Below are 25,666 nucleotides of genomic sequence, written 5' to 3' on the forward strand. Positions count from 1 at the left end.
GGGCTGGGGTGAGAGTGGGGGTAGAGGGGCAATGGCTTCTACCTGTGAGCCCACCTATACGAAGAGTCTCCGAACCTCTGTGACAGCACCGCCACAGAAAGCTCCAAACCTCAGCTGGACACGTTGGTTTGTCATCCCAGCACTTGGGAGGTAGAGGCAAGGAGAATCAGGATTTCAGGGCCAACATCCGTGGCTACATTGAGTTCAAGGCCTGCCTGCGTTACATGAGACACTCTCAAAAAAGAAAAAGAAATTCCAAACTACCTCCTACCCCCTCTGCCGGACGTCTCCTCTCCTCAGTCTTCTGCCTTAACCACGTGTGGGGGAACCACTCCAAAGAAACACCACCCTCACTAACCAAGCCACTGTTAGCACATCCGCAAAGCCGAGTCCTCTTCCTTTCAGAGCTTGGGTGCAGAACTCCAGGACAGGTGACCCCGCCTCCAGGCTACCCGTTCTCCTCTCAGTCCCACCCCTGCTTCTCCCAGGACCCGCCCCAGCCCCGAAGAAGGCTGGCCCTCGGTCCGGCTGATCCACCCAAGCGCCGCAGACAGGCACCCTAAAGAGCGAGTTGAGCTGCGGGGCGACTGGATCGGGATCAGCCATGGACCGGAAGGTGGCCCGGGAATTCCGACACAAGGTCAGAGCAGAGAGGTGCCCCGAGCGAGCGCTGGGAACTGTGAAGTGGGGTCGGGTGGGTGCGAGATGGACAAGAACCCTCTTCCTTGTCTGAGGGCCCTGGGCAAGCTTCTGAAAGTGGATGTGGGGTGTCTCCAGCAAAATGAGGAGGAAACACTAGGAGTCCTTCTATAAGGGTTTATAAACTGACCCTCTCCAGAAAATGCTGGTTCTCCTTTGACCCTCTAGGGGCTGGGAACTGGACAGAGAACCCAACTAGTGGGCAAGTCCCTTCCTTATTGGTTTCCTCAGCCGGGGAGTCTGTTGGACCCCAGTAAGTGTCTGGGCCAGAAGGGAAACTGAGCCCGTTCTTGCCATTTGACCTCCAGAATAACTGGGAGCCCCCTGCCAGCATCCGGAAAGTTCTACAGGTGGAGGGACAGTTTTAAACCAGCCAGGCTTCCGGGGAAGGATCAAGGAGGGGCTGAGGGTGGGAAGAGCCTGGCTTTGTTCTGAGAGATCCTTGCTAGCAGAATCCTGCTCCCCTGGGTATGTCCCAGTGAGGGGCCACACTGCTTCTTTAAAATCCTCCAAGAACTTCCTAAAGTGTTTCCCAGACTGCAGGATCTGTGGAGGCTACAGAAGGCCACCGAGAGGCAGGGACCCATTGGTGGACCTCCTCCCAGGCCCCAGATGCTGCGAAAGCCAGTGTCAACAGCTACTCACAGGCCCTGCCCAAGAAGTAGGGAGCTGCTGCGTACACTGGGGCTTGACACTGAGCTGAACAAACCCCTTCCCAGTCTGAGGGGTAGAGTGTCTGAAGCAAGGACTAGGTGCCCCCTCCTTCCTTACCCCAGAAGCCCAGAAGCCGGCCACTGTGGGACTACAGAGGTTACAGGCCAAGAGCTTAGATCCAACGGCAGAGGTCAACCATTCCCTTGAAGAATGCTCTGGGCCCCCAATTTGTGTCAGACTTAGTCTGTTCCCTCACGTGGCTTGGTGTATGGGTGGGAGACAGGCCTTGGGCACAGAGCATTGGGATCAAGGTTTGGTAGGGGCAGCAAGGGTGGACACCTTGGGCATTCCTGCTCCCCTGCCCCGTGACTGAAAGTTGAGCAGAAACGGGGAGCTGGTGGACGTCAAGGGATCCGTTTGTGTTCAGTAGTGCGTTGTGAGCCCAGGGACGTGTGGGGAGCCATCTCAACTGCAGCTGATGTTGGCTCAGTGTCGGGTTCAGCAACCCACTTTAAAGGCTCCTGCCCCGTGTCTGAGCTTGAATTTCCCTTCCCTGGCCTTGGGCTAGGAGTAACTTCAGCTTTTCTTTTCCTTCAGTGCAGTTTCCTTCCCTTTACCTCTTTTGAGACAATCGCTCCCAGGGTCTCTGATGCCTGGCTTGGCTCCACAGACACCCCTAGTCTTCCTTTCCTGGTCCTACAGGGCCTCAGCCTCTTCATTTTCCATCCAGGCTCCGCCTCTGAGTTATTACCTATTAATGCTCCCATGTCCCAGGCAGGGCAGGCGTCTTAGTGAGCAAGGGGCTGGACTTTGTGCCCTGCTGTCTCAGACACAGCCACAGCTTTCTCCTGCTAGGATGGGGTCATCTGGAAACCGAGAGGGGAGATTTGGTAGAGACGCAGGCAACCCGAGTGGAATTCACAGTTCCTGTTGCTTGTTTTAGACACTCCCTTCCTGAGTGTCTAGGGCAAATTCACTCCTAAACAGAAGTTTGCAATCGAAATCTTTAGTTGGTAGACACAGTGTTTAAGGTAATGCATCGTCATGGATGACGCTAGGGTGACCTAAGTTACTTGTCCTCTGTGACTCAGGTCTCAAACCTGTGAACTGGGCATACTGTTTAACTAATAACATTACAATGATGGCTGAGTGAGACCTATGTATGTGTAGGAGACTTATGTAAATTGGGCTTTTGGAAAATCCCAAGACTAGGGTCAAGTCTCACCCCTGCCACTCACTAACATAGAGACCTAGAGCAAGCCATTCAATCTCTGAGCTTCTGTTTCCTTCGCTGTGAGGGTATATGGTGCCTATATAAGACAGGGTTAGGGAGGAATTTGAGTGTCGGATGCTGGGGTCCTTGGCCAAAGTCTGCATGCATCACTGTAAAGGTTCACTCCAGTGTTGCTTCTCTAGCTTTCCACGGTTCTGGTCCAAAAGGAACCAACAGCACTTACAGCCACAGGAGGGGACAGCCTTGGGTTGGGAAGAGCTAGGCCAGGGTCACCGGGGACTAAGGTCTCTCCAGAGTGGAGCCAGTGGAGCACCAGCTTTTCACAGCCGCCTCTTTGTTCCCAGCAGTGCCCGAGTGGCAGAGACCTGGTTACTCATTTGCTCAGACAACGTTTATTGCCTCTCTGTCAACCACATTTATGAGCAGCTTGGGTGTACCCTGCCCCAGGCTGGGCAACCAGAGGCCAGTCAAGCCAGGGAGGAGTGGGATGAATGAGACCAGAAGAGCCCCTGCCTTCTAGGGTGTGCTATGCATTCATTCATTCATTCATTCATGCATGCATGCATGCATGTGCACAATAAACACTCTCTCGTCTCCTAATATATGCCAGGCTGAGGTCTAAGCACTGAAGAGCAGAAAAAAGCCCTGCCCTCATCAGGAGCATGCCCAGGTGGGGAAGACAGTTAGTTACCAAGGAAACTGACAGTATCTTATGATGGGGTGCTGTGCTGGCTGTTGGGGGGAAAGTAACCCTGGTGGGGGGTGGGACAGACAGAAAGAAGTAGGTAGTGTGCTGTGTACAACCCAACGTCTCTCTAAAGAGGTAACATTTGAACCTGGAAGAAGAGGGAGGCACCATGTGGTGTATGTTGCTCAGGGAGTGGTGGCCGAGGGAATGGTGGCTGAGGGAATGGTGGCGGTATGAAGAGGGAAGCTGGCTGCTGCGTGCTGCCATAGCGGGCAGGACTGTGAGAGAATCTGCAGAGTGGAGAGTGCTGGGGTCAGGCAGAGGAGGTCATAGACAGAGTTCAATGGGTCAGGCTAATTGAGAGTGGTTTACATTTAAATATGATTGGCCCTGTGGCTCTCCTGGTGGAAAGAGGACTTCACTCAGTAGGATTCTGACCCCTGCCTGTTGATTGAGGTAGGAAGTGTGAAGTGAGGGAGGCATGGCCACACACTGTGAGGAGCAGGGTGGAGGGGACAGAGCAAACCTGAGTTCCTTTGGGATGTCACAAATTTGAGGCACCCTGTAACCATGTCTGTTGGAAAGGACTGTGCGAGGCTGGAGGTGAGGGTTCTAAAGTTCTTGTGGGTAGGAGTAAGATTTAAAGTTGGCTGGTGTGGTCACCCAGAAGAGTAAAGATGGGGAGAAGACCCAGAATACCACCAGCTAGAGGTGCAGTTGGAGGTTACACGCGCCACACTCCCAGCCCCCTACTACTTTTGGTTTGTTTTGAGAAAAGCTCTTATGTAGTAGCCTAGATAGCTTGGCCTAAAACTCCCTGTATATTGGAGGACAGACCTTGAACTTCTTTTGTTTGTTTGTTTGTTTGTTTGTTTTGTTGTTGTTGTTGTTGTTGTTGTTGTTGTTGTTGTTGAGACAGGGTTTCTCTGTGTGACAGTCCTGGCTGTCCTGGAGCTCGCTTTGTAGACTGGCTGGCCTTGAAGTCACAAAGTTCTAGCTACCTCTGCTTCTCAAGTGCTGGGATTAAAGGCCTGCACCACCACCTCCCGCCAGGCCTCCTTGAACTTCTAATCCTCCTTTTCCCACCTCCCGGGTACAAAGGCTATAGACATACACCTGGAGGCCAGGCTCTCTTTGTACTTTTTCTTTTGAGACAGGACCCCAATGACTTGCCTAGGTTGACTTTGAACTCACTCTAGCCCAGGTAGGACTTGAATTTGCAGCACTCCGGCCTCAATCCCTTGTGTATCTGGGACTATAGTACTGCCCCACCAGGCCCGACTGAGACTCTGGAAAAGATGAAGGTCTCTTAGGAGTATTTTCACCCCAACCTACCTAGTTGTATTCATTAAACAGCTTTTCACAGGCCAAACACACTTCAATAAAGTGCTGTTTTTGTTTTTTTTTTAAGATGGGAGATGTTCTCTTTGATTTTAAATGTCAACCTGCCACAACTTGAAATCATCTGAAAAGAGACTCACTTGAGGAACTGAGTGGATTGGATTGGCCTCTGGGCTTGTCTGTGAGGACGCCCGTTGTGGGTGGCACCATTCCCTAGGCAGGAACTTCTGAACAGTGTAAAAGCAAAGCCACCAGCTGAATGTAAGAAAGCTAGCAGCAGGGATACATTTCTCTGCCTTTGACTGTGGATGTGATTTGAATGTGGTTTGGATTCCAGCCTTGACCCCCAGCTATGATGGACGATAGCCTGGAATCGTGGGCCAGATTAACCCTTTCCCCACCTAAGTTGCTTTTGGTTATTAGGATGTTTTCATCACATCAACATAAATGAAATTAGAACAAAAGATAATAAAACAGGGTCAGATAAAGCTGGAGTATTATTGTGTGTAAGGAAGGCTGGGCCTTCACCCCACCTCCCTTGATGGAGGACAAACCACTGGCAGTTGCTGAGGATGCGGAACGGTCATCTTCTCTTTACTTACTAAACACACGTGACTGCCTGTTTTTCTGGGAACTGCCCTCGACTCTTCCTGTATTAACTCACTATATTAATGATGAAAGCAATTGCCCTCAAAAATGAAACTGAGGCAGGGAGAGGTGCAGACGCTGTCCAGAGGTGGGGACAAAGAGAGCATAGGATCTGAGGAGAAGCACAGCCATGAAGAGGTGATGCTGGATGCTGGAGTCAAGTGTTCAGGGCCCATGGACCATCCCTGGAAATGCTGAGCTCACAGCAGCCAGAGCTGCAGCAGGAAACGGGCAGCTTATCCCAGGCCTTGAGGAAGGGGAGGTATACCTGAGCAGCTTGGACAGGCAACAAGAAGCCATCAGGGAACAAGGACATGCTTCTTCTCTCCTCGAGTTGCTGATCTCCTGCTGTGTCTTCCTCCAGTGGAACACAACCAGAGGGCGGCACAGGGGGCCCTGCAAAGCCCCTAGGATCAGTACCGGGAGGAGGCTGGGCGGGGCACAGGAAGGGAAAGGCAGGGCGTTGCAGTTGGAAGCCACACCAAGTGCTTTAACTCGCGGCCTGTTTAATCCCCACAGCTCAAGGAGCAAGCAGAGTGTAGCATGAATTATTTAGTTGATTCTCACTCCCTTTCTCCCATCCTGAGCACTTCACCCATGGAGGCAAAGGGCCTGAGCACAGAGAGGGAGAGGTGCTCAGAACACAGTACCGGCTGCACATCAGCTGGAGAACATTGGTACTGGGTAGACATGGGGATGACGGTGTAGTAGAGACCCCTCACAGTTCCTGTACTCTGAGTGCCACTGAGGATTCTGCTCCCCATTGCAAGTAGGAGCCTAGGAAAGGAAAAGCTTACTAAAGTTAGTGAAGGAAGATTGGCACCTTGTACACAGTAGGTGCTCGATGAATGCATATTGGGCAAGAACACTCAAAGAGATACACAGGAAGTGGAAACCATCTGGTAGATGGGATTTTAGAGCCAGAAGGCTTAGTCTAGAGTCTCAGTTCTGTCTCTCAGCCTCTATTTCCTCATCTGTGGAATGGGGCTAATAAAATCTATCTCCTGGGGTTGCTGGCAGGGTAAGCTTGCAGTCAGTGAGCAGAGTGTGGCCAGGATGAAGGGACTGGGGAGGGGTTTTAGGCTGAATCTCCAGGAAACTCTCCATGGGAGGAGACTCAGCCTTCACCTTCAGGAAAGCAGGGTTCCCAAGCGCGTGAGGAGGCAGAGCTGCCTTGCTGAGTCTGGGACCAGCTCTTCTGTGAGGAGAAAACAGATCCAGGGAGGTTGCAGACCTGTGTGCCAAGGAGATACAAAATGATGACCCAAGGCTCAGCAGGAGGGAAGGAAGGTTCCAGAACTGAGAAAGCAGAGTTCATTCCTCATTCAGCATAGGCATGGCGTGTCCACTGGGGACCACAGGGAAACAGGTCACAGACAGAGCAGGGAAGAAACGAAGTGTTAAGACCTGCTGTGTGCTGGGCACTTTTTATGTGCATAAATTTATACACAGTGCCCCAGAGCAGGGCCTCCTAAAGCTCACTTATGGACTGGTGGTGTTTAGGAGTGTTCCTCAGGCAGTACTATCTAATTAAAAAACAAGAAATACAGCTCTTGTTATTTAATACACACACACACACACACACACACACACACACACACACATTGGTTTTTCGAGACAGGATTTCTCTGTGTAACCGCCATGGCTGTCCTGGAACTTGCTTTGTAGACTAGGCTTGCCTCGAACTCAGCAGAGATCATCCTGCCTCTGCCTCCCAGGAGCTGGGATTAAGGGCTTGCACCACCACTGCCTGCCTGAAAACCATACTATTTATTTTATTTATTTATTTTTGCGTGCGTATGGCTGTTCTGACTGAATGTATATCTGTTGGTCACATGTGTGCTTGGTGCTTGTGGAGGCCAGAAGAGGACATCAGATCCCCTAGAACTGCAGTCACAGGTGGTTGTGAGCCACGATGCAAGTGCTGGGAATTGAACCCTGGTTCTCTGCAACCATCTCTCCAGCACAAAAGCCGTATTTTTAAAGGGCAGTTTGAGTGATGGTGGTATTTACCACACAGCCAAGATTCCAGAGACTTCCATATTTCTTTTCTCTTTCTTTTGTGTCCTTGAAAGTCTGTAGAACAAGGAGGTGTGAGAGTGTTTTCAGAGAGCAAAGCCGGACTGTTCCCTCAAGTCCTTGGAGGTATTTCTGGACTGGGAACGGTCCCTCTATTTGTGGAGCCCCCTGCCATTCACCTTCCCACCCCCACCTCTGGAGCAGTCTGCACTAAACAGAGCGGCCTTCCTAGCTCCTTGGTATAAGGGGTGATTCCGAAAGGTTGAGTTATAAATTATAAGAGAGGCTGGGGTAGCTGGGTGATGGTGCACGCCTTTGATCCCAGCACTCAGAAGGCAGAGCCAGGAAGATCTCTGTGAGTTTCAGGCCAGCCTGGCTACGTAATGAATTCCAGGACAGCCAGGACTGTTAAACAGAGAAACCCTGACTCAAAAAAATAAAAACGAAGAATAAAGCCGAGGGGGGTGGTGAACCTTGGGAGATTCCATTGCTTGTTGGGTTCCCCGAAATGCTTGTTTGGCTGCGGCCTTGAGTCCTACGCAGAACATGGAGATGACTCTGCAGAACTGGATAAATCTGGATAGGGTTGTTGTGAGCTCACTGGTGAGGCAGTATTGGGCCTGCAGGCTGCCTCAGAACTGGACCAGTAGGGTATGGCTTGTGAGTAGGAGCTCTGAATGCAGCAGCCAGTGTCTAATCTCTGTCTGATGGAGGAGTAACACTTGTTGGTCCCGAAATAACCACAAAGAAACTGTATTGATTAAATCACTGCTTGGCCCATTAGCTCTAACTTCTTATTGGCTAACTCTTACATCTTAGATTAACCCATCTCTATTAATCTGTGTATCACCATGTGGCAATGGCTTACCGGTAAAGTTTCAGCATGTCTATCTCTAGCAGCGGATCCATGGCATCTCTCTGACTCTGCCCTTCTTTCTCCCAGCATCCAGTCCAGTCCTCCCTCCCTACCTAAGTTCTGTCCTATCAACAGGCCAAGGCAGTTTTTTTTGTTCATTGATGGTAATCACAGCACACAGAGGGGACTCCCACATCAGCTGCACAGGGCCTGGGACCCCAGGAACAGGTTGTTTTCTAGAAAGACCATTTTTAAAATAGAATCCTGCACTCTAAATTGCCAAGTCCTCTTTAGTTTCCTCCCCCGACTATTGCATACTTTGTGTCCTCCATGAGGACAATCCTCTGCTGCTTAAACCAAACACACAGCAGATGCAGTTCTCCAAAGACTCTCCAGAGAAGGGAAATTCAGTCCCAAGACGTCTGCCCCTCCTGTCCCGACCAAAGGCTAGAATCTCCAACTCAACAGACAGGGCTGTTATGCTCCCCCTAAAGAGCAGAATCACTGGGGTTCAAAGTGTCACTTAATATTCCATTTTCTTCCTCCTATGGACAGGTGAAGAGGTAGGGGTGTGAAAGAGGTGCATGTAGGTGTTAAACCTAGAGTCTCATGTCTGCCAGGCAAGCACTTTACCACTGAGCTTCACCCTACCCTGCTTGAAAGCTTCCGTAACAGTGAAGAGAGTCAAGTGTGGTGGTGCATGCCTTTAACCCCAGCACTTGGAAAACACAGGCAGGCAGATTTCTGAGCTTGAGGTTATTCCGATCTACATATGAAAATAATAATTAATAATAATAAAAGAATCATCTAAAAATTTCAGGCCAACTAGGCTATATAGTGAGATCTTGTCTTAACAACAATCAAGATAAACAACAGTAGAAAGGAGAGAGATGAGAATTAGACATCTTCCCAAGGCAAAGGTCTGGATGTTGGGGCTAGAAGGGAACTTGGGTACTCTTCGCCCTAAAAGACCTGAGCCCTACTAGACATGGCAGAACAGTACGAGTGTGGGCTTGGCATCAGACCTGGGTTCAAATCCCAGCTCTGCTTGTTAGCTGTGGCTTGGGTCACCGCTGTGATCTCCTCTGTATAATAGTGTGAGATTAAGGCTCTCTCACTATTGAACAAATGTCACCATGGAAGCTCCTGGGAGCCCTGCAAGAGTGCTTTCCCTTTCTCTTTTGTCCTCATGGCTCTTCTTCCTGCAGAGAATGGGCAGACCAAGGTCCAGGGACTAATGAATCCATTCAAAGCTCATTTATTGAGTACTTCATCTGCATTAATCATGAGGAATGCAGACCGAAGCTGACCTCATTTTTTTCTAGTAGACAAATTCCAAAAATTACAAATATAAGTAATTTATTATATTATGACTAGTAATGTCTCAGCAGAATTGAAATAGTTCCTGGAGGTGGGGATAGGTCGGTTAGTAGGTGGGAGAGACAACCTCTGTGGGAAAGAAGCCAGTCATGAGGGTGAAGAGCAGAGGGCAGAATATGCCTAGGCCTGTGGCTGGAGGGAGTGGGGTCTGGCTTATACATGAAGCTAAAAGGAGACCCACATAGTCAGGAAGAGTGACAGGTTAGGACAAGGACTTGGCTAAATCAAGAGAAGGGGTTTGATGTGTTTTGTTTGGTTGATTGGTTTGGTTTGGTTTGGTTTCATTTTTATTTTCCTGTGATGGCAATCAACTCTAGAGCCTTGTGTGTGACTGTCAAGCCCTCCAATACTGGGGTACATCTTTACCCCCTGGCTTTGATTTTACACGCATCAAGAAAGTACGATCAAGCGACATGGTCTTACATATGAAGACTTTTATGGTCCTAGGGAATTCAGTACTGTCTATGATGCCGCTTCCCCATCTCCTATATGGTGGGGATCCCTGCAGTAAGGAGGTGGGATTCAGCTGGGGGAGCTTTGAGTCAGTGCCACACACTCTTTGAGCCCTTGGAGCTCAGCCCGGAGCACAGCCTTCTGGATTCCTCCTGCCTCAGTCAAATGCTCATGTAGATAGAGAGGAAAGGTGGAAACTGGGACTCTCCATTTCCTGCTCAGATCCAAAATCCTGGGCCTCGGGTCCTCTCTGCACTGGGGCAGACAGACTCTCTCGGATCTTCCGAAGTCCTTGAAGTACCTGTAGAGAAGTCATAGTTATCAGGGTCCTGCTCCAAGCTCCAGGCAGGCAGGAGAGCACAGCTTTTGCAGCAGCTTCTATGATGGGCAAAGACAGGACCACAATGTTAACTAGTCCTGGAGACAAAAGGAGAGGAGGTCCTAATGTCCCCCATCCCAAGCACCTGCCTCACCCTGTTGCTTAATCTTGGGCTAAAGAGAAAACCAGGACGCAATCCTTGGAGATTTACACTGAACTTTGCTGAAGTACAGAATTTGGGGCTCCTGGGCCCCCAGGTTCCCAAGGATGGAGGTGCTGATAAAACAGCTCCTGAACATGACCTTGGAGGCCCAGCTATTGACGTCAGCAGAAGCTGTGATGGTGTAACCCAATCCTCCCCCTGGAGGGACACCTGAATGGAGAAGGAGAGGCCAGGAGGCTGACTGGTGAACAGAAGTCAAGGCCAGGCTAGGGTAAAGTGCCCCCACATAGGCAGCACCGAGGAATCTGGTGGTAGGCTGCTTCTGGCGGGTAGGATGTGTTATCCAAGTGAGTGGCCTAAATCCTTCCTCAAAGCATTTATCCGCCACTATAGCTACCATCAGGTGAGACCGGGCTTCTTCCTGACACAGGTGACGTTGCCGTGAGTGTGGCAGCTGTGACGTGGGAGTGTGTCCTTGTTGAATGGGGGTCTTGTGTGCTCATGTGTGTGTGCCTGTCGTGTTGCCTTGGGATAAGATGCTTCTGGGTTAGTCCAGGCTGCTCTATACAGATCGGACATGTCAAGCAATTTCGTCCCTGGTTTTCTTCTCCTCTTCCATCCTTAGCCTCAGGAACTGCCGTGGGCACTCTGGACAGTGGCCTCTCCTCCACAGGTCTACTGTGAGTATGCTGGGTGCTCATGGGACCTGCAGCTATAATTCTGCTTTTTGGACTTTCAGGTGGATTTCCTCATTGAAAATGATGCAGAGAAGGACTATCTCTATGATGTGCTGCGGATGTACCACCAGTAAGTGTGTATGGCCGAGCCCAGGAGACCTGAGACAGCACCTGTTCCGTGCTCCTGGGAGCCCGTGTGTGTGTGTTACGTGCTCGCAGCTTCAGTGTCTGTGCACATGGACACTTCTGACGTGGCTCTGGTCTAGGGCTCAGAGGTGTCCTGTGAGCAAGAAAGACTGCCCTCTGTCCTCAGGATGCTTCCCATCTGGTGGGGTAGCTGTACCCAAGTAGGTTCAGTAGAATATGAATTTTAGGACAGAACAAGAAAGCCAGCTGTCCCCCAGCACCTCGTCTGTTGTCTCTGGTCCCCCACCCACTTTGATTCTCAGTGTGTGTTTGTAAGCTCTGTTAGGGCCCAGATGTGCAGTGGGTGGGACAAAGGCCATAGCCATGCTGATGGACGCCTCAGACGCTTGCCCACCCTCTGCCATGTCCAAAGGACCATGGATGTGACCGTGCTTGTGGGAGACCTGAAGCTGGTCATCAATGAACCCAACCGTCTGCCCCTGTTTGATGCCATCCGGCCCCTGATCCCACTGAAGCACCAGGTGGAGTATGACCAGCTGACACCCCGACGCTCCAGGTGTGTCCCCAGGCCAGAGGCAGGAACTGGGAGGGTCGTCCCCCCCCCCCGTGCAGTCCTGACTACAAGACCTGAGCTGGGTCATCACCAATGCCCATCACTGTAACAGGAAGCTGAAGGAGGTACGTCTGGACCGTCTGCACCCAGAAGGCCTCGGCCTCAGCGTGCGTGGAGGCCTGGAGTTTGGCTGTGGACTCTTCATCTCTCACCTCATCAAAGGTGGGCAGGCAGACAGTGTTGGGCTGCAGGTGAGTCAACAGAGTCAGCAGAACTGGGTCAGGGTCTCGGGTGCCTTATTTCCTCCTGATCTACTCTGTGGCACAATGTGGACTCCCATTTTTCTAAGCCTTTGGGGAAGGAACCGTCCAAGTGGTATTTTTTTTTAATATTTATTTATTAATTATGTATACAATGTTCTGTCTGTGTGTATGTCTGTAGGCCAGAAGAGGGCACCAGACCTCATTACAGATGGTTGTGAGCCACCATGTGGTTGCTGGGAATTGAACTCAGGACCTTTGGAAGAGCAGGCAATGCTCTTAACCTCTGAGCCATCTCTCCAGCCCCTCCAAGTGGTATTTTAGTGAGTGAAAGTCATAGGACACAGGAAAACTGTGTCTGTGTGTGTGCACGTGTGTGCCTGTGTGTGTTTGTATATGTGTCCCTATGTGTATGTGTGTTTCTTTGTGTGTGTGTCCTCACACATGCTGGGCAAACACTCCACATGAAACTCTATGCCCACCATGCCCATTTTCTCAGGTAAAGCTGGGACCCTGATCACTGCCTCTTGCCACTGGCATGGAGCCCCTCCCCAACTCCCCTGATTCCTGAAGGAGGAGCAGGGTTAGAGCAGGCACCTACACCTTGGTACAGGCCACCTTTTAGTCTAATGCTGTGTGATGTTTAAGAACACAGATACTGCTTTTGGACCGTCCCATTCAGATCCTGGCCTTGTCTCCCCTTAAAGTCATGTGACTTTAGTGGAGTGACGCCACCCTGAGCCTGGCTTTCTTCATCTGTAAAGTCATCTGTCTCTTCAGGCTATTCATGAAACAGAGGAGTGAAATGAGACCATGATCACAGCTGCCTGAGACGCCAGGGCTCTGAGCTGCTAAGGCAGTGTAAAGGGGCCACAGGTGAACCCCTCCAGCGAGTCAGCACATATCAGATGAATCATTTTATAGGGTTCGCAGAGGCTCAGTGGTCAGTAAGCAGCAGAGCCAGGCTTTGAACTTGGGTCTCCTGGAGCCATGTCAGCACCCCAAGTTTCTCTGCTGTGGTCCCCAAACTTTTGTGTCTGAGCAGGGACAGGCAGACCTCCAGGTATCAGAGTTGTTTTTGACTATCCAGGTAAAGAAAGTTCCAGAGATTTTGTTATCAACATCCCCATCAGGGGACAAAGATGGGCACCAGGGGGCTCCAGGGCTAATAGTGCGAAACGCGAAGGAGGAGGGGGTGGGGACAGTAAACTGACAGACGGGCTTTGTTCTCAATCCCTGTCTCAGGGCTCTCTGTGGCGTCTGAAATTTCAGCCCCTTCATTGTTCTTTCCTCTGTGGCACATTTTCCAGCCCAGAAACACAGCCAGGGGAGAGCACATAATGAGCTCCCCTCTCGGCATCAGCTGGGCCCCCTTTTTTCCAGAGTGAGCTCTCTGAGGACAAGCGCTTCCCTGCAGAGCCCCAGGAAGGAGGGCAGCAGGGCACTCTCCTGAAACCCAGACACGCAGCTTCCCACCTGCTTCTCGGGCTTATGAAATGCCAACCCCCTTTCTGGGGCTGCTGGGCCCATCTCTTCTTTGTCCCACTGTCCCTCAGGTTGTCACATACAAAGACTCTTTTGCAGGGTTCCATGTAGAGGAAGGGGGAGAGGGAAGTTGATCCTGCAACCCTATCCAAGGGCCATGTGGGAATCTTTCTGCCTAGGGTCCTGGGCAAGTTCCTGGAGTAATAGCACAGGGGACTCAACTCAAGAGGACCTAGGACAAAACTGCTTTTATCCACTGACTGAATCAGGGGTCAAGTTTCTCATGCTAGAAGACAACACAGAGAAGATTCTAGAGGGCAAAAGGGTGCCATGCAGGGGATTGCTTGAACCTTCTAAAGGACCTCGTCCTGCGACTTCAGCCATGCTGCTCCTGTCCCCTCCTCTATACTTAAGATTTTTTACAAACCTATTTTATATTTAACCACTTCCTTTACTCACAAAAGTATGCAAGTGGCTGCTTGCTCATACAGAAAATGATCTTCCATGCCTTTCCTGTCCCTGCTATAAAATAGACAGGGAATCCCTGCCTTCCCAAAGGACTCCAGGGCTCTGACCAGGTGACAGGAACCCAGAGCAGGCAAGACACAGAGAGCTGGTCACAGGCCCTTCTTTTCCAACATGTGTTGTCTGTCAGGTAGACTTGACTCTTAGCTCACTGGATAACTTTGAGTAAATCACGTCGCCTCCCTGAACTTCTGTTTCTTCATAGTGCCACTGTGGTCTGACATAAAGGCCTTTTCGCAGGTTCCACGCAGAGCAGAAACACAAGTGCCTCCCTTTAGGGTTGTGAAAGTAGGTGCAGGGAGGTCTGCCAATGTCTTCTCTGAGCTCAGTGCCCCCAGAAATGTAGGAAGTTCTTTAGTGAGCCCTCCTGTCAGGATACCTAGAAGATGGGTGTTGGCCCAAGACAGGGGGCAGACTCTTTCCAGGTGGTAAGAAGAGGTGACTACAGGAGTGTCGCAGTCTGCGAACCCATCCGGAGACCGCGTTCCCTCAGAGTCCAGCCTGAGTTATCCACATGTGCCAGCTTGTCTCCAGGGGACCCTGCGTGGGGTTTCAGTGAAGCCCACAGCCTCAGCCTGCAGAAGGACACCCGGGTTCTGTTCCTGTGTGGCAGCTGCTGCCTTCATGGTCTTGGGCAATACATCATCACCACCCCTGACCCCTACCACCCTGATGCCTACCCCTACCCCACTGGCTTCTCTTTCATGAGATGTTGATATCCAGGGATCTTTCAGTTCTTACTGAAGAGCTCAGGCCCAAGTGCTAGGAGAAGGGAGCAGTGATGGCCAGCAGGGGGCAGTCTCATCATGGTGTGCCTCTTAAAGCTGGCTCCACAGGCAGGCCTCCTCAAAAACAACCGTTTATTAAGAAGCTGCGGTGGCAAATACTGGATAGCCTTACACACCTTACACATATGTTTGCTTAATTCTGAACAGCTCTGTCATGTTGCCTGTTTTAAATATGAGAGAAACTATGTTTCAGGGAATTCAAGAGATTTGGCTCAAGTCATATACCTAATAGGAATTAAGAAGGAAGGATTTGAACCCACAGAGCACAGAGCCCTAAGTTCATTCTGTTCTTTTGCTTGCTCCCAGAATCAAGATTTAGCAGTCTGTTTAACTGCACTGGAGGGAACAAAAGAGATTGCACGTTGGCATTAGAGTTGGGGAAAGAGTCCTAGGTCCCTGTTCTGGCTCACAGTGTGTGTGTTAGTAATTGACAGAGACAAGAGCCCACTTCTGAGGGCAGGAAGGGACAAAGGCCATGTGGGATGCTGGATCTCAGAACCTGATGGTACCTCAGTGACAGAAGCACCAAGATGAGGGAGGGGACAGAGTCTGACTCCTGCCTCAGCTCCACTACCCGCCCACTGCCTGCTTTTCCCAGCCCAGATCTTGGTTTCCCCATCCGGGAACTGAAAATGTTTCCTGCCTTGGATCCCTCAGCTGTCAGAGGGGTGCTTGGTTGTGACCTGGTACTGCAGCACAGATAGAAGCTTTTGCTGGTTGTCAGCCCCTTCTGGGTCTGTGGGCAACTGGTAGTGGGCCTTCTGCTCTGTTTGACACTCTCCCCCATATTTGTCCCATTTCTTGTGCCAAGGTAGGGGACGAGATCGTCCGGATCAATGGCTACTCCATCTCCTCCTGTACCCACGAAGAAGTCATCAACCTGATCCGCACCAAGAAGACCGTGTCCATCAAAGTGAGACGTGAGTGAGGCCAGAAGGGAGCTTTGTTACAGGTGGGATGTGGGGATTGCGGCCCCAACTCCACGGACCCTAACATGCTGTGTTTCCCACAGACATTGGCCTGATCCCTGTGAAGAGGTAAGCAGGCTCGTCTGAGTGAGTCCCGCATGCCCTGACTCGCACTGCTCCTGGACTGGGTGGGGAGGGGTGCTGGTGGCAGCTTCACATGTCCCAGGCCCCTCAAATGTGCTTTCTAGCTCAAATTCTGTGTCCCCTTCTCCTTAGCTCTCCTGAGGAACCCCTCAAATGGCAGTATGTGGATCAGTTTGTGTCGGAGTCTGGGGTAAGAGGCTAGGACTACCTTTGATGAAGGTTGGGCAGCTGGCCCTGAAGGAGGGATGGTTCTGGGGAATGTATCGTCTGGGCTTCACATAGGCCCTTAGGGCACCTTGTACACCCTTATGGTGTAGCGGGCTTCCAGACCCATATCCCAAGGATGTGATGGCTATTTGGTCTCTGTGAATTTGGAGATTTAATCACAAAGTCTCAAGTTTAGGAGGCTATTTTTATGCGTGTAGACCCGGTAACCTGCCTCTGTCCCTTCTTCAGGGTGTGCGAGGTGGCTCAGGCTCTCCCAGCAACCGGACAACCAAGGAGAAGAAGGTGTTCATCAGTCTAGTAGGCTCCCGGGGCCTGGGCTGCAGGTGGGTAGCGGGCATGCCTGAGTTGTCAGCAGTTTTTAGGTGGGTAGCAGGCATGCCCAGGACACAGTGACAGCTAGTAGACCTCAGAAGCCCCAACACTTTCTCTCGCTTTTCTCACTCCTGCTCCTGAGGATTCTTATTCACCAGCAATGGGGTTTGCGCACTGGGTATGATAAGGAACTTGAAACACAGAGATAGAGCCGCAGTCTCCATCTTTCCAGCCCCAGAAATTGTTTTGTTTTTGAGACAGGGTCTCATTGTGTAGGCCTGGCTGGCCTTGAACTCACGTAGATCTGCCTGCATTTGCGTCCTAAGTGTTGAAATTAAAGGAGCGCACCATTATGCCCAGCTCCACAGATGATTTTTAATGTCTGTCCTGGAGCGTGAGGATGTAGCTTAGCTGGTAGGATGCTTGTCAAACAGGTAGAAAGGCCTGTTACAAACCTCAGCACTGTAAACACTGAGCATGGCAGTGCACACCTCTAAATCTAGCTCTGGAAAAATGGAGGCAGGAAAACTCTAAACCAAGGGTATCCTCAGCTACACAGTGAGTTTGACATTAGTCTAGGTGAGGCAAGACCTGTCTTAAAAAATAAAAATAAAATTAAAAGTCCCTCCTTTCCAAGAGCTAGTTCCAGGACAGGCTCCAAAACCACAGAGAAACCCTGTCTCAAAAAAACCAAAAAAAAAAAAAAAGTCCCTCCTTTCTGGGAGACGGTAGTCTAATTAATATAGAAACTAGATAACCACACAGATGGTTACAATATTGCACAGTAAAGATGCTGGTGAAGCTGCCCCTTAGTCAGGAATGGCAAGTAAGTTTTCCACCTGTGTCATCCCATTGATTGACAGTGGTGTCTTTCTGTGGAAGGTTCCGAGTCTGTGTGTGACTGGTTGGGAAAGAGTGTTGTGATTGATTAGTGATGTCTGCCACAGACCTGGGAGAGGAATTAATAGTACAAGTGCCATCCTGTTTATAAGTTAGAAGCACTAATAACTCTGGAGCAATTTGCTTAATCAGGATCTGGTGAAAATCTTATCGCCATAAGGAATGAACAGGAAAGTTCTAGAAAGACAAACGAAGGTAGCATGTGTGGTATATTGTGTAAAGGGCTGAGGAGATGAAATCTCAGTGAGTTTTCTGTGACTCCTGCCTTGGCTGAAAGGGAGATAGCACCAGAGGAACTCAGGCCTTGCATTCATGGACGGCCTACATCCTGCATGCTGGCCACGTAGACAGAGGGCCACAGGCTCGTCATTAAGAATGATCTGAGCTACAGGGGACGAGCCTCACCCACATCTCTGTTTCCCACAGCATCTCCAGTGGCCCCATCCAGAAGCCTGGCATCTTCATCAGCCATGTGAAGCCTGGCTCCCTGTCTGCAGAGGTGGGGTTGGAGGTACGTGCCGGGATGAGAGGGACAGGGCCACACACCAACAGATGTTGTACCTTCCCACGTAGCTTTTTCCTGGCCAGCACCAGCTGATGACTCCCTAGTGGTCTCCAGCGGGGAAGGCATTGCAGAGAAGGAGTATTGGACCCCGCTGTCGTCTTTTTCAGCTCTGGCAGCTGCTGGTCCTAAGTCTGTAGATGTGGATAGTGGGAGTTGACTTTCTGCATTCTAAGCCCTACAACAACTCTGAGGGTCAGGTACTAATGTTACCCCCACACCGAGGAGGCCAAGACACTGGCTCTTCAAAGGCTGCGTGCCTACAACATAGGGCTGGAAGTCAAACCTTCACTCTTAACCACAAGATAAGGATGCTAGAACCTTCCCTCTAGAGTTGTTGTGCAGATTAAATTAACATTTAGACTAGATCTGTGTCAGGGAATCAAAGTTGATCAATAAATGCCAACCATGACTGTTATTATAATGAGGGACCAGCAGAGCCTCTGCTGTTTGGAAAGTCCAGAGCCTTCTGTCCATTAACTAAACGTTGTAAAGGAAATGTCATTATTTAGCAAAAGATACTAATTTATAGTAGTGTGGTGTTTGATAGTCAAGAAGACCATCATGGCCGGGGTGGGGGTGCCAGGGTGAGCTCGAGGCCCTCCCGGATTCCTATCAGAGCAGGCTACCGGGTCTGTTCCCTGGAAAGAGCTAGAATTTGGCTGCTTGACCAGCAGCCTTTATGTGTGTCATGCCAGGAGACATTTCTGCAGATGAATGTAGAAATCGCATGCATGCACACACACCGACCCTTTTCTGTTTCTTGCCCAGACAGGGGACCAGATTGTGGAAGTCAATGGCATTGACTTCTCCAACATGGACCACAAGGAGGTGAGATGTGGGGTCCCCACCTGCTGTATCTCCTCTTCATACACTTCGTCCAGCCAGTGCTGTGATTGATGGCTGAGAGACCCTAATGCTCCCAGCCTGCATTGCTCCAGTCTGACGGTCAGGCCCCAGCTGAATGACTGTCCCTGACTGTCCCTGTGTCCACAGGCCGTGAATGTCCTGAAGAGTAGCCGCAGCCTGACCATCTCCGTTGTAGCTGGAGCTGTAAGTTAGGAAGGAGGCAATGGCCCCCCATGACTCCTGACCAACTCCGTGTCAGGGGCAGCCCCTTCTGCCCAGGGGCTGAGCTTTCACAGTCACTCCCCAACAGGGCCGGGAGCTGTTCATGACAGACCGGGAACGGCTGGAGGAGGCACGGCAACGTGAGCTCCAAAGGCAGGAGCTCCTCATGCAGAAGCGGCTGGCAATGGAGTCCAACAAGATCCTCCAGGAGCAGCAGGAGATGGAGCGCCAGTGAGTGGCCTACTGGGGACCTGCTCACACCCAGACCAAACACTTGACTTCTGCCTGCTTGTCCTGGGCCAGCTGCATTCTTTTGGTTGTGCCCTCAGTGGCAGATTAGTGTCCGTTCCGGTCCTAGACACCCTGACTTGTTGCTATGAGCCCTGATTTTCAGGCACCGGTGCTATACAGAGGCTCCTGCTGGCCACAGTCAGCTTGCACCATGTGTGTTGTGTTGTTCATTTCTGGACTTGGTTTATGTTCCTAGTTTAGCTCCCATGGCAACCCTGGCAGGTAGATAGAGTCAACACATTGGATAGGCAAGAAGGCTGAGGCTTAGTGAGGTAAAGCCACCTATGTCCAGAATCATAGGTGGCCAGGCTGGGATGCTAATCCATACAGTCTAGGTCAGGAGTCTGGCAGTGCCCACAGCGACACCCACCTGTGGTGATAAGCCCACTTCTGCATGTTTGAAATAGCGGGCTGAGAAAATCGATAGCACAAGCAACTCAAATCAAAACCGTTGCCAAAATGCCAACTCTGATACATTTCGGGTACTAAGTGTTTGGGAAAGGGAAGAGGGTGCCACTCCATCTCCTCTATCATGGAATCAGCCTGGTGCATGGTGCCTGCTTCATCTTTGGATGGGAGCCGACACGCCTGTGGACCTGCTACCTGCTCCCACGGCACAGACTCTCTGCCCAGCAGCACAGATGAAATTCCCTCAGAGTAGACTTTGCAGAACCACTCTGGGTGTACACTCACACAGGCCAACCTCTCTTTGTTTTAGGAGGAGAAAGGAAATCGCCCAGAAGGCCGCTGAGGAGAACGAGAGATACCGGAAGGAGATGGAGGAGTGAGTGGATTGGGGTCCATCGCGAGCGCCCGTGGCTGCATGTCCTGAGCTCAGCTAGTCAGAAACACAGACTCCCCTGTGACATTCCACAACAGTAGAATTTATTGACTCACAAGAAAGTCGCAAGCTGCATTGACGTCGTCAACTCAAATGCACCAAACAGTTCCAATTTACCTCTCTTTTTCCAGTCTTAATTACTGTCATAACACCCACATAACATACTACACGGTGTTCCAGGAGCACAAGCATCAGGGACAGGTGGGAATTGCCTGTTGTCAGTCCCCGGATGTGTGTGTCAGTCATTTAACATACCCTGGATAGTCAGCTGACCAGCCAATGGGATTGTCACCATTACAATGTCAGGTGTCCTTCTCTTTATGGGGTCCAGGTTGGGGGCCTTCACTAGTCTAGTGTGTTGGGTAAGATTCAGGGTTTGCTTTTCCGATACAGTTGTCGTACACCCATGTACCCGTATGTTCCCAGCTTACTTGGGAGTGAGCTATCATGGGTGGACCTGGACACATGGTAGTGTGTACATGTACAAACACGTTGTAGAGTCACCCACCTCGGCATTTTCACTCAAACCAGAGGCAGATGCTGCTTTATGATGGAGTCACTCGGGGCAAGGCACAGCCTGAAGCTATCGTTCCATAGAAGGCAGAATAACAGAACAGGGCTCGGCCTGCTCCCAGCACTGGTCCCCCATATGTTCACAGGAGTGAGACCAGCCAGAGTGCATTGCTGAGCTTAGACCTCCCTCTGCAGCGCTGATCCTAGCTTGGGCTAGAGCTGTGCAGCCTCCCTTCCCAAGACAGTCAGGGTCCTCTGGTAGCCACAAGTGAGCCTCTGAAGGTTCTGCCTCTGATCACAGGGGTGGCGGTCTCATTTCAGGATCGTGGAGGAGGAAGAGAAGTTTAAGAAGCAGTGGGAAGAAGACTGGGGATCAAAGGAACAGCTCATCCTGCCTAAAACCATCACTGCAGAGGTGCACCCGGCGCCCCTTCGCAAGCCCAAGTGTATGTACAACCGGTCTGGGATGGGGTAGTGCCAAGGGGGCTAGACAGAACTATGGCCTTCCACCCTCATCAGCACCTCCCCAGGTGACTACTCCAGGGATATCTGCATTGTATTTCACTCAGGGAGAGGCAGTGTTCGGGACCATCAGCTGTAGCCTCCATAGGAGGAATCTGCTCACCCTCCTTGTCGGGGTGTGGTTCATGCACCAGCTCCCACATCATACCCCATGGTACAGATGCAGCAGATGTTTGGTATGCTGTAGAGGGTACAGAGAGCTTGGCAGGTATGGACTGGCTTATAGGGTGACTCCCTGAGCTTGCTGAATGGCATGCTGTCTTCTGGCCTGGGTCTGACTAGGACTGTGTTGAAACCAGCACGGAGAAAGAAAGGGTAGATCTCTGGTGGTCTAAGGTTGCCCCATCACCCCACACTCCTGCCATTAGCACGCTGAGGATGGAGGCAGAGAGAGGAGCATGAGACCCCCCTCCATGTACTCTCTGGAGTCTGGGGGTGCCACATTGGGCCTAAGCTCTCCCTGCCCTTCCCATCTCCTCTTTAGCAGTTGTGTGTTCTTCCACTGGTTTCTGCCCAGGCCTCCATCAGAAGCTCCGCAGTTCCCTGCTCTCAGTCCCATCTTCCAGGATGTCTCAGGAGCTAGTGGAGGAGAGGGCCTCCAAGCAGTGTGGGGCCATGCCCATCACAAGTCCCTCGTTCCTGGATGGATGTTCAGTCCCATCCACTGTCCCTTTCTAGTTGTGATTGACACAGACAGGTTCTCCTCACCTTACTGCGCTCACAAGAGCACAAGGCCCAGATTGTGGGAACCTCCAGGTGGGTGTATCCCTGGACCCGAGAACCAAGGTTCCTCATTGCCATGGGGTGTTGTTAACTCAGCCAATTTGAGATCCCACCTGAGCTCTACACCCTTGCCAACACCAGAACAGTGGAGTAGGGTGTCTGTCGAGATTCTTCCATTTTACTCTTCCCTGGGGCGTCCCTTCTTGGCAGCGGGGCACTGGTGTCATCTTCAAAGATGACAAAGCACACTCACCACCCTCCTCCAAGGTAGTTCGTATTTGTTGAGGATCTGGCCTGAGATAAATTTTCAGTGAATGATCCGTATGTTAGACAGGAGCTAATTTGCCCTTGTGAGTGAAATAGGAGCTTCAGAAGGGGAGAAATCGATTTTAATTGCTTCTGTGAAAGTAATCCAAGCCAGTGTGGTACCTTCTAGAAACTGGGTCTCCGCTTCGCAGAGAGCACACCCTCTCAGGGATTATGAAAAATAAAAGGCCTTTCACAGGCTAGGTATTTATTTAATGCTTCCTAACCAAATTGAGTTTCCTGAGTAAAACGGACAAGAGTTTTCCCTTGCTCAGGCTACAGTATCCTGAGGCAGTACACGTGCTCAGATGGATGACTGAGTCCTGGCTCCCCCTGGGGAAGCGGTTGCAGCCATCCGGCTTCACCTTACAGCCATTAGCCCCGTGTTTGATCCTTCTCTTGCTGCTGAGACCAAAACAATTTAAGGAAGGAGCGGTTTGCTTAGGCTCACAATTTGAAGATACAGTCCATCATGGCAGGGAAGTCAGAGCAACCGGCATATGAGGTAGCTGATCACTTCATGTCCATAGTCTAAGAAACGCCCACACACCACACACACAGAGATCACACACACACAGAGATCACACAAACTGCACACACATACACACACCTCACACACATACACATACCTCACACACACACCACACACACAGAGATCACACAAACCACACACACCACACACACATACACACACCTCACATATACTGCACACACATACCACACCTTGCACACACCACACATCACACATACACACGATGCACACACACACGTCACACACACAACCACCCATAACACACACCGATACACCAATACACGAGTAGGTGTAGGAGCTGGTACTCAGCTAACTTGTTTCTTTTTATTCAGCCTGGTACCCCAGCCCATGAGCTGGTGTTCCCACCTCAGTTAACCCAATCTAGAAACTCCCTCACCCAGGGCTTTGCCTGGCGGGGGGTCTAGATCTTGTCAATTGCCAGCATTTATGGCTGTAACTTGCATTCAGGGCTGGTCTACAGATGCAACCAGGCCTCTGAGAGACTCCAGACTGCTTCTCCCCTTCCTCCTCCATAGAGGCCGCAGAGGTAAGGGAAGGCTGCAGAAACTCATCTAAGTAGCTCCTCTTTGACCACCTTCAGCTCTGGATCCAGTTAGTCAACACTTAGACCTGACTCAGGTTTCTGTGCCCGTGAGGGGTGGGCTCTGCTTAGCAACCAGAGAAGAGCCTGGGACGCCTGCATTGGCAGTTCTTGCAACCCTGGCTCCTGTGGGAGCCGGACAGCTGCCTCTGCCACTTACCCATGGCCTATCAGCCATGCCCAACACTGCCAAGCTCTCAGAGCTAGGACACACTGTCACAGAGACTCCAAAAGACCCTTTCTTAGCTTAGGAGCAGATTGTGAGAGAGAAGAGTTCTTTACCAAGGACCCCTTCCCTTAGCTGGAAGATGATGGGCTTAAATGAGACATCACTAAGGGAGACCCCTCTCCCTCCAGGATACCCTTTAATTGTTGTCCACACTATAGACCCGTGTTTTGAAAGTTGGTGGAGGTTTTCTGTTAAACTAAGTAGTTTTTTGTGTCTTCCCTGAGCACCAGTGTTCCTCTGTCTGGTACTCGGAGGTGGAGCTGAAAGCAGAGCAACTGAGCACAGCCCCTGAGAGCAGAGACTTAGGAAATGATGAAACACAGTACCTCCTGCTGGGGTTCCAGGGAGGTCAGGATCCAGGCTAATGGATAGTTGTTTCCACACCATGTTGAGACTCCTATTGTACTAACGACATACGGCCTGTGTATGCAGCTTCCTTGGGAGGCCCAGCCTTCATCTACTGCCCACATAGCTCAGATCACCCCCAGGAGAGGCAGAGCCCTAAGACAAGGGCAGAGAAGTAAGATCCAGTATCCCATGGAAAGCTCCTCTCCTTGGTCCTACATAATATTCCAATACTGCCAGCTTCTTCCAGCTTTCAGCTCAGTGTGCTGCAAAATGATCCTCATGCTGATGTCAGGTCAGAGGTCCCTCCTGTGAACCCATTTAACAGACAGAGGAGTCCATACTACTGAGGTTCAAAGCACTGTGTGCACCTGCCACAGCCACAGAGCCTAGCGGGAGGCTCTCGAGCCCTGCTGCTGCCCTTGGCTCCACAGCCTCCTGGGCTCCTTCACACCCCTCTTGGGAATCCTCTTGGATCATCAGCTTGTCCCTCTCATCCCTTGGGTAGATGATCAGGGAGCGGAGGCCAAACTGGAGCCTGCAGACCACCTGGATGGAATCACGGAGCAGGGACAGCAGGTTGGCACCCATGCTCCACTCCCTGGCTTGGCTGCCCTGCTTGCTCTGCCCACCTCCTTCAGACATAGTGGAGACACCAGCTCGAAAGAGCAGGCATGATGGGAACCACTGGGGTCTGTGAGGATGCGCCTGGCCTCTGCTTGGCCTGTGCACAGAGTGCCAAACTGTAGGGACAAGATTCATGGCTAGGCTAAAAACTTACCTGCCACTTGGCAGGACAGCCAAGCCACTGGCTCAAATACTTAAATACTGCCTCCCCAAGTATCCCCACTTCTCTGGCCTTTCCCACAAGACTCCATAGACCCCTCCCACATTAGACACTGGGCTGGTGTGCCCGATCTAATCCTGAGCTCAATACCCAGGCCAGCACTGAGAGCCAAGCATGGGCTATCAGCACTAGCCTTGAGGGCTCAGGTCTGAGGTACTGTCCCACTGTGGTGTTGCCTAGGCAAGGAGACCAAGCCTTGTTTATCTGATCTGGGCAGGGAATCTCCTTTCTGGAAACTTATCTCCTGCTTGCTGTTAACACACTGCCCTTCCAGAACCTTCTAAAATGATTGCCTTTCTCTGGTGTTTAAAGAGGGGCTGCAAGCTGTGCTGTGAGACAGTTGGGCTCTGTCTGGAGCAGTTCCAGGAAGAAGCTCAGCTGCCTCTTGTTTGAAGCCATTTCTTAGCTGTGGAAACCTAGCATCTGCTTGGGGAGTACTTTTCTCTCTTTCCGCGTGGTTTGTGTTTGCAGCCGTTCTGTGATTTGGAAAAGCGTGTCTTTCGACAGGCATGGTGACCTGGAGTCTGGGCATCAGGGCAGTGCTCAGGCGGTCTTCAGCCTGCTTTGCCTAGATCCCTCGTCGGGTCAGGGAAAGTGGGCCAGAGAGCAGATTTTGCTGTTGGATTTCAGAAAGCCACATGTTCCTTGGGAGCCCAGCTCCCAAATGTTGCTCATGGATGCTGTGTCTCACCATTTTTCTCTGTCCTTGTAGCCTTTGGGTGGTTTTACCGTTACGATGGCAAATTCCCAACCATCCGGAAGGTAGGAGAGGCCTGAGCAAGGTGCCGTGCTCTCCTGAGTTTTATGTGAGCTGTGGTCTTTCCCAAACATTTCTTCTCCTCGTTCACTTGCAAGGAGACTCTTTGACCCTGTCTGTCTGAGATCTGGCAGGGGCGCTGTGG

The 25,666-nt window shown here is 51.1% G+C and overlaps 1 protein-coding gene across 2 annotated transcripts in view; it reads left to right on the top strand.

The window, feature by feature from the left end:
• The first annotated feature begins 507 nt into the window (after positions 1–507).
• Positions 508–25,666, top strand: part of Ush1c (USH1 protein network component harmonin) — a 44,907-nt gene continuing 19,748 nt past the window's right edge. Inside the window, exons 1-15 of one of the 2 annotated variants that reach the window (XM_041634741.1) lie at positions 508–640; positions 11,194–11,261; positions 11,691–11,834; positions 11,944–12,082; positions 15,701–15,809; positions 15,902–15,926; positions 16,074–16,131; positions 16,398–16,492; positions 17,808–17,892; positions 18,715–18,774; positions 18,940–18,996; positions 19,103–19,245; positions 20,024–20,089; positions 20,981–21,105; positions 24,426–24,496. In XM_041634741.1, coding sequence (XP_041490675.1) covers positions 605–640; positions 11,194–11,261; positions 11,691–11,834; positions 11,944–12,082; positions 15,701–15,809; positions 15,902–15,926; positions 16,074–16,131; positions 16,398–16,492; positions 17,808–17,892; positions 18,715–18,774; positions 18,940–18,996; positions 19,103–19,245; positions 20,024–20,089; positions 20,981–21,105; positions 24,426–24,496 — 1,281 coding nt within the window. In that variant the 5' untranslated portion in view covers positions 508–604. Of the gene's footprint in view, positions 641–11,193; positions 11,262–11,690; positions 11,835–11,943; positions 12,083–15,700; positions 15,810–15,901; positions 15,927–16,073; positions 16,132–16,397; positions 16,493–17,807; positions 17,893–18,714; positions 18,775–18,939; positions 18,997–19,102; positions 19,246–20,023; positions 20,090–20,980; positions 21,106–24,425; positions 24,497–25,476; positions 25,527–25,666 lie in introns of both variants that reach the window. The other variant, XM_041634663.1, reaches the window with a different exon arrangement.

Source organism: Microtus oregoni, unplaced genomic scaffold (genome assembly GCF_018167655.1).
Source record: "Microtus oregoni isolate MIOR12 unplaced genomic scaffold, Mior012 000000F_ref0000247, whole genome shotgun sequence".
NCBI classification, from domain to species: Eukaryota; Metazoa; Chordata; class Mammalia; order Rodentia; family Cricetidae; genus Microtus; species Microtus oregoni.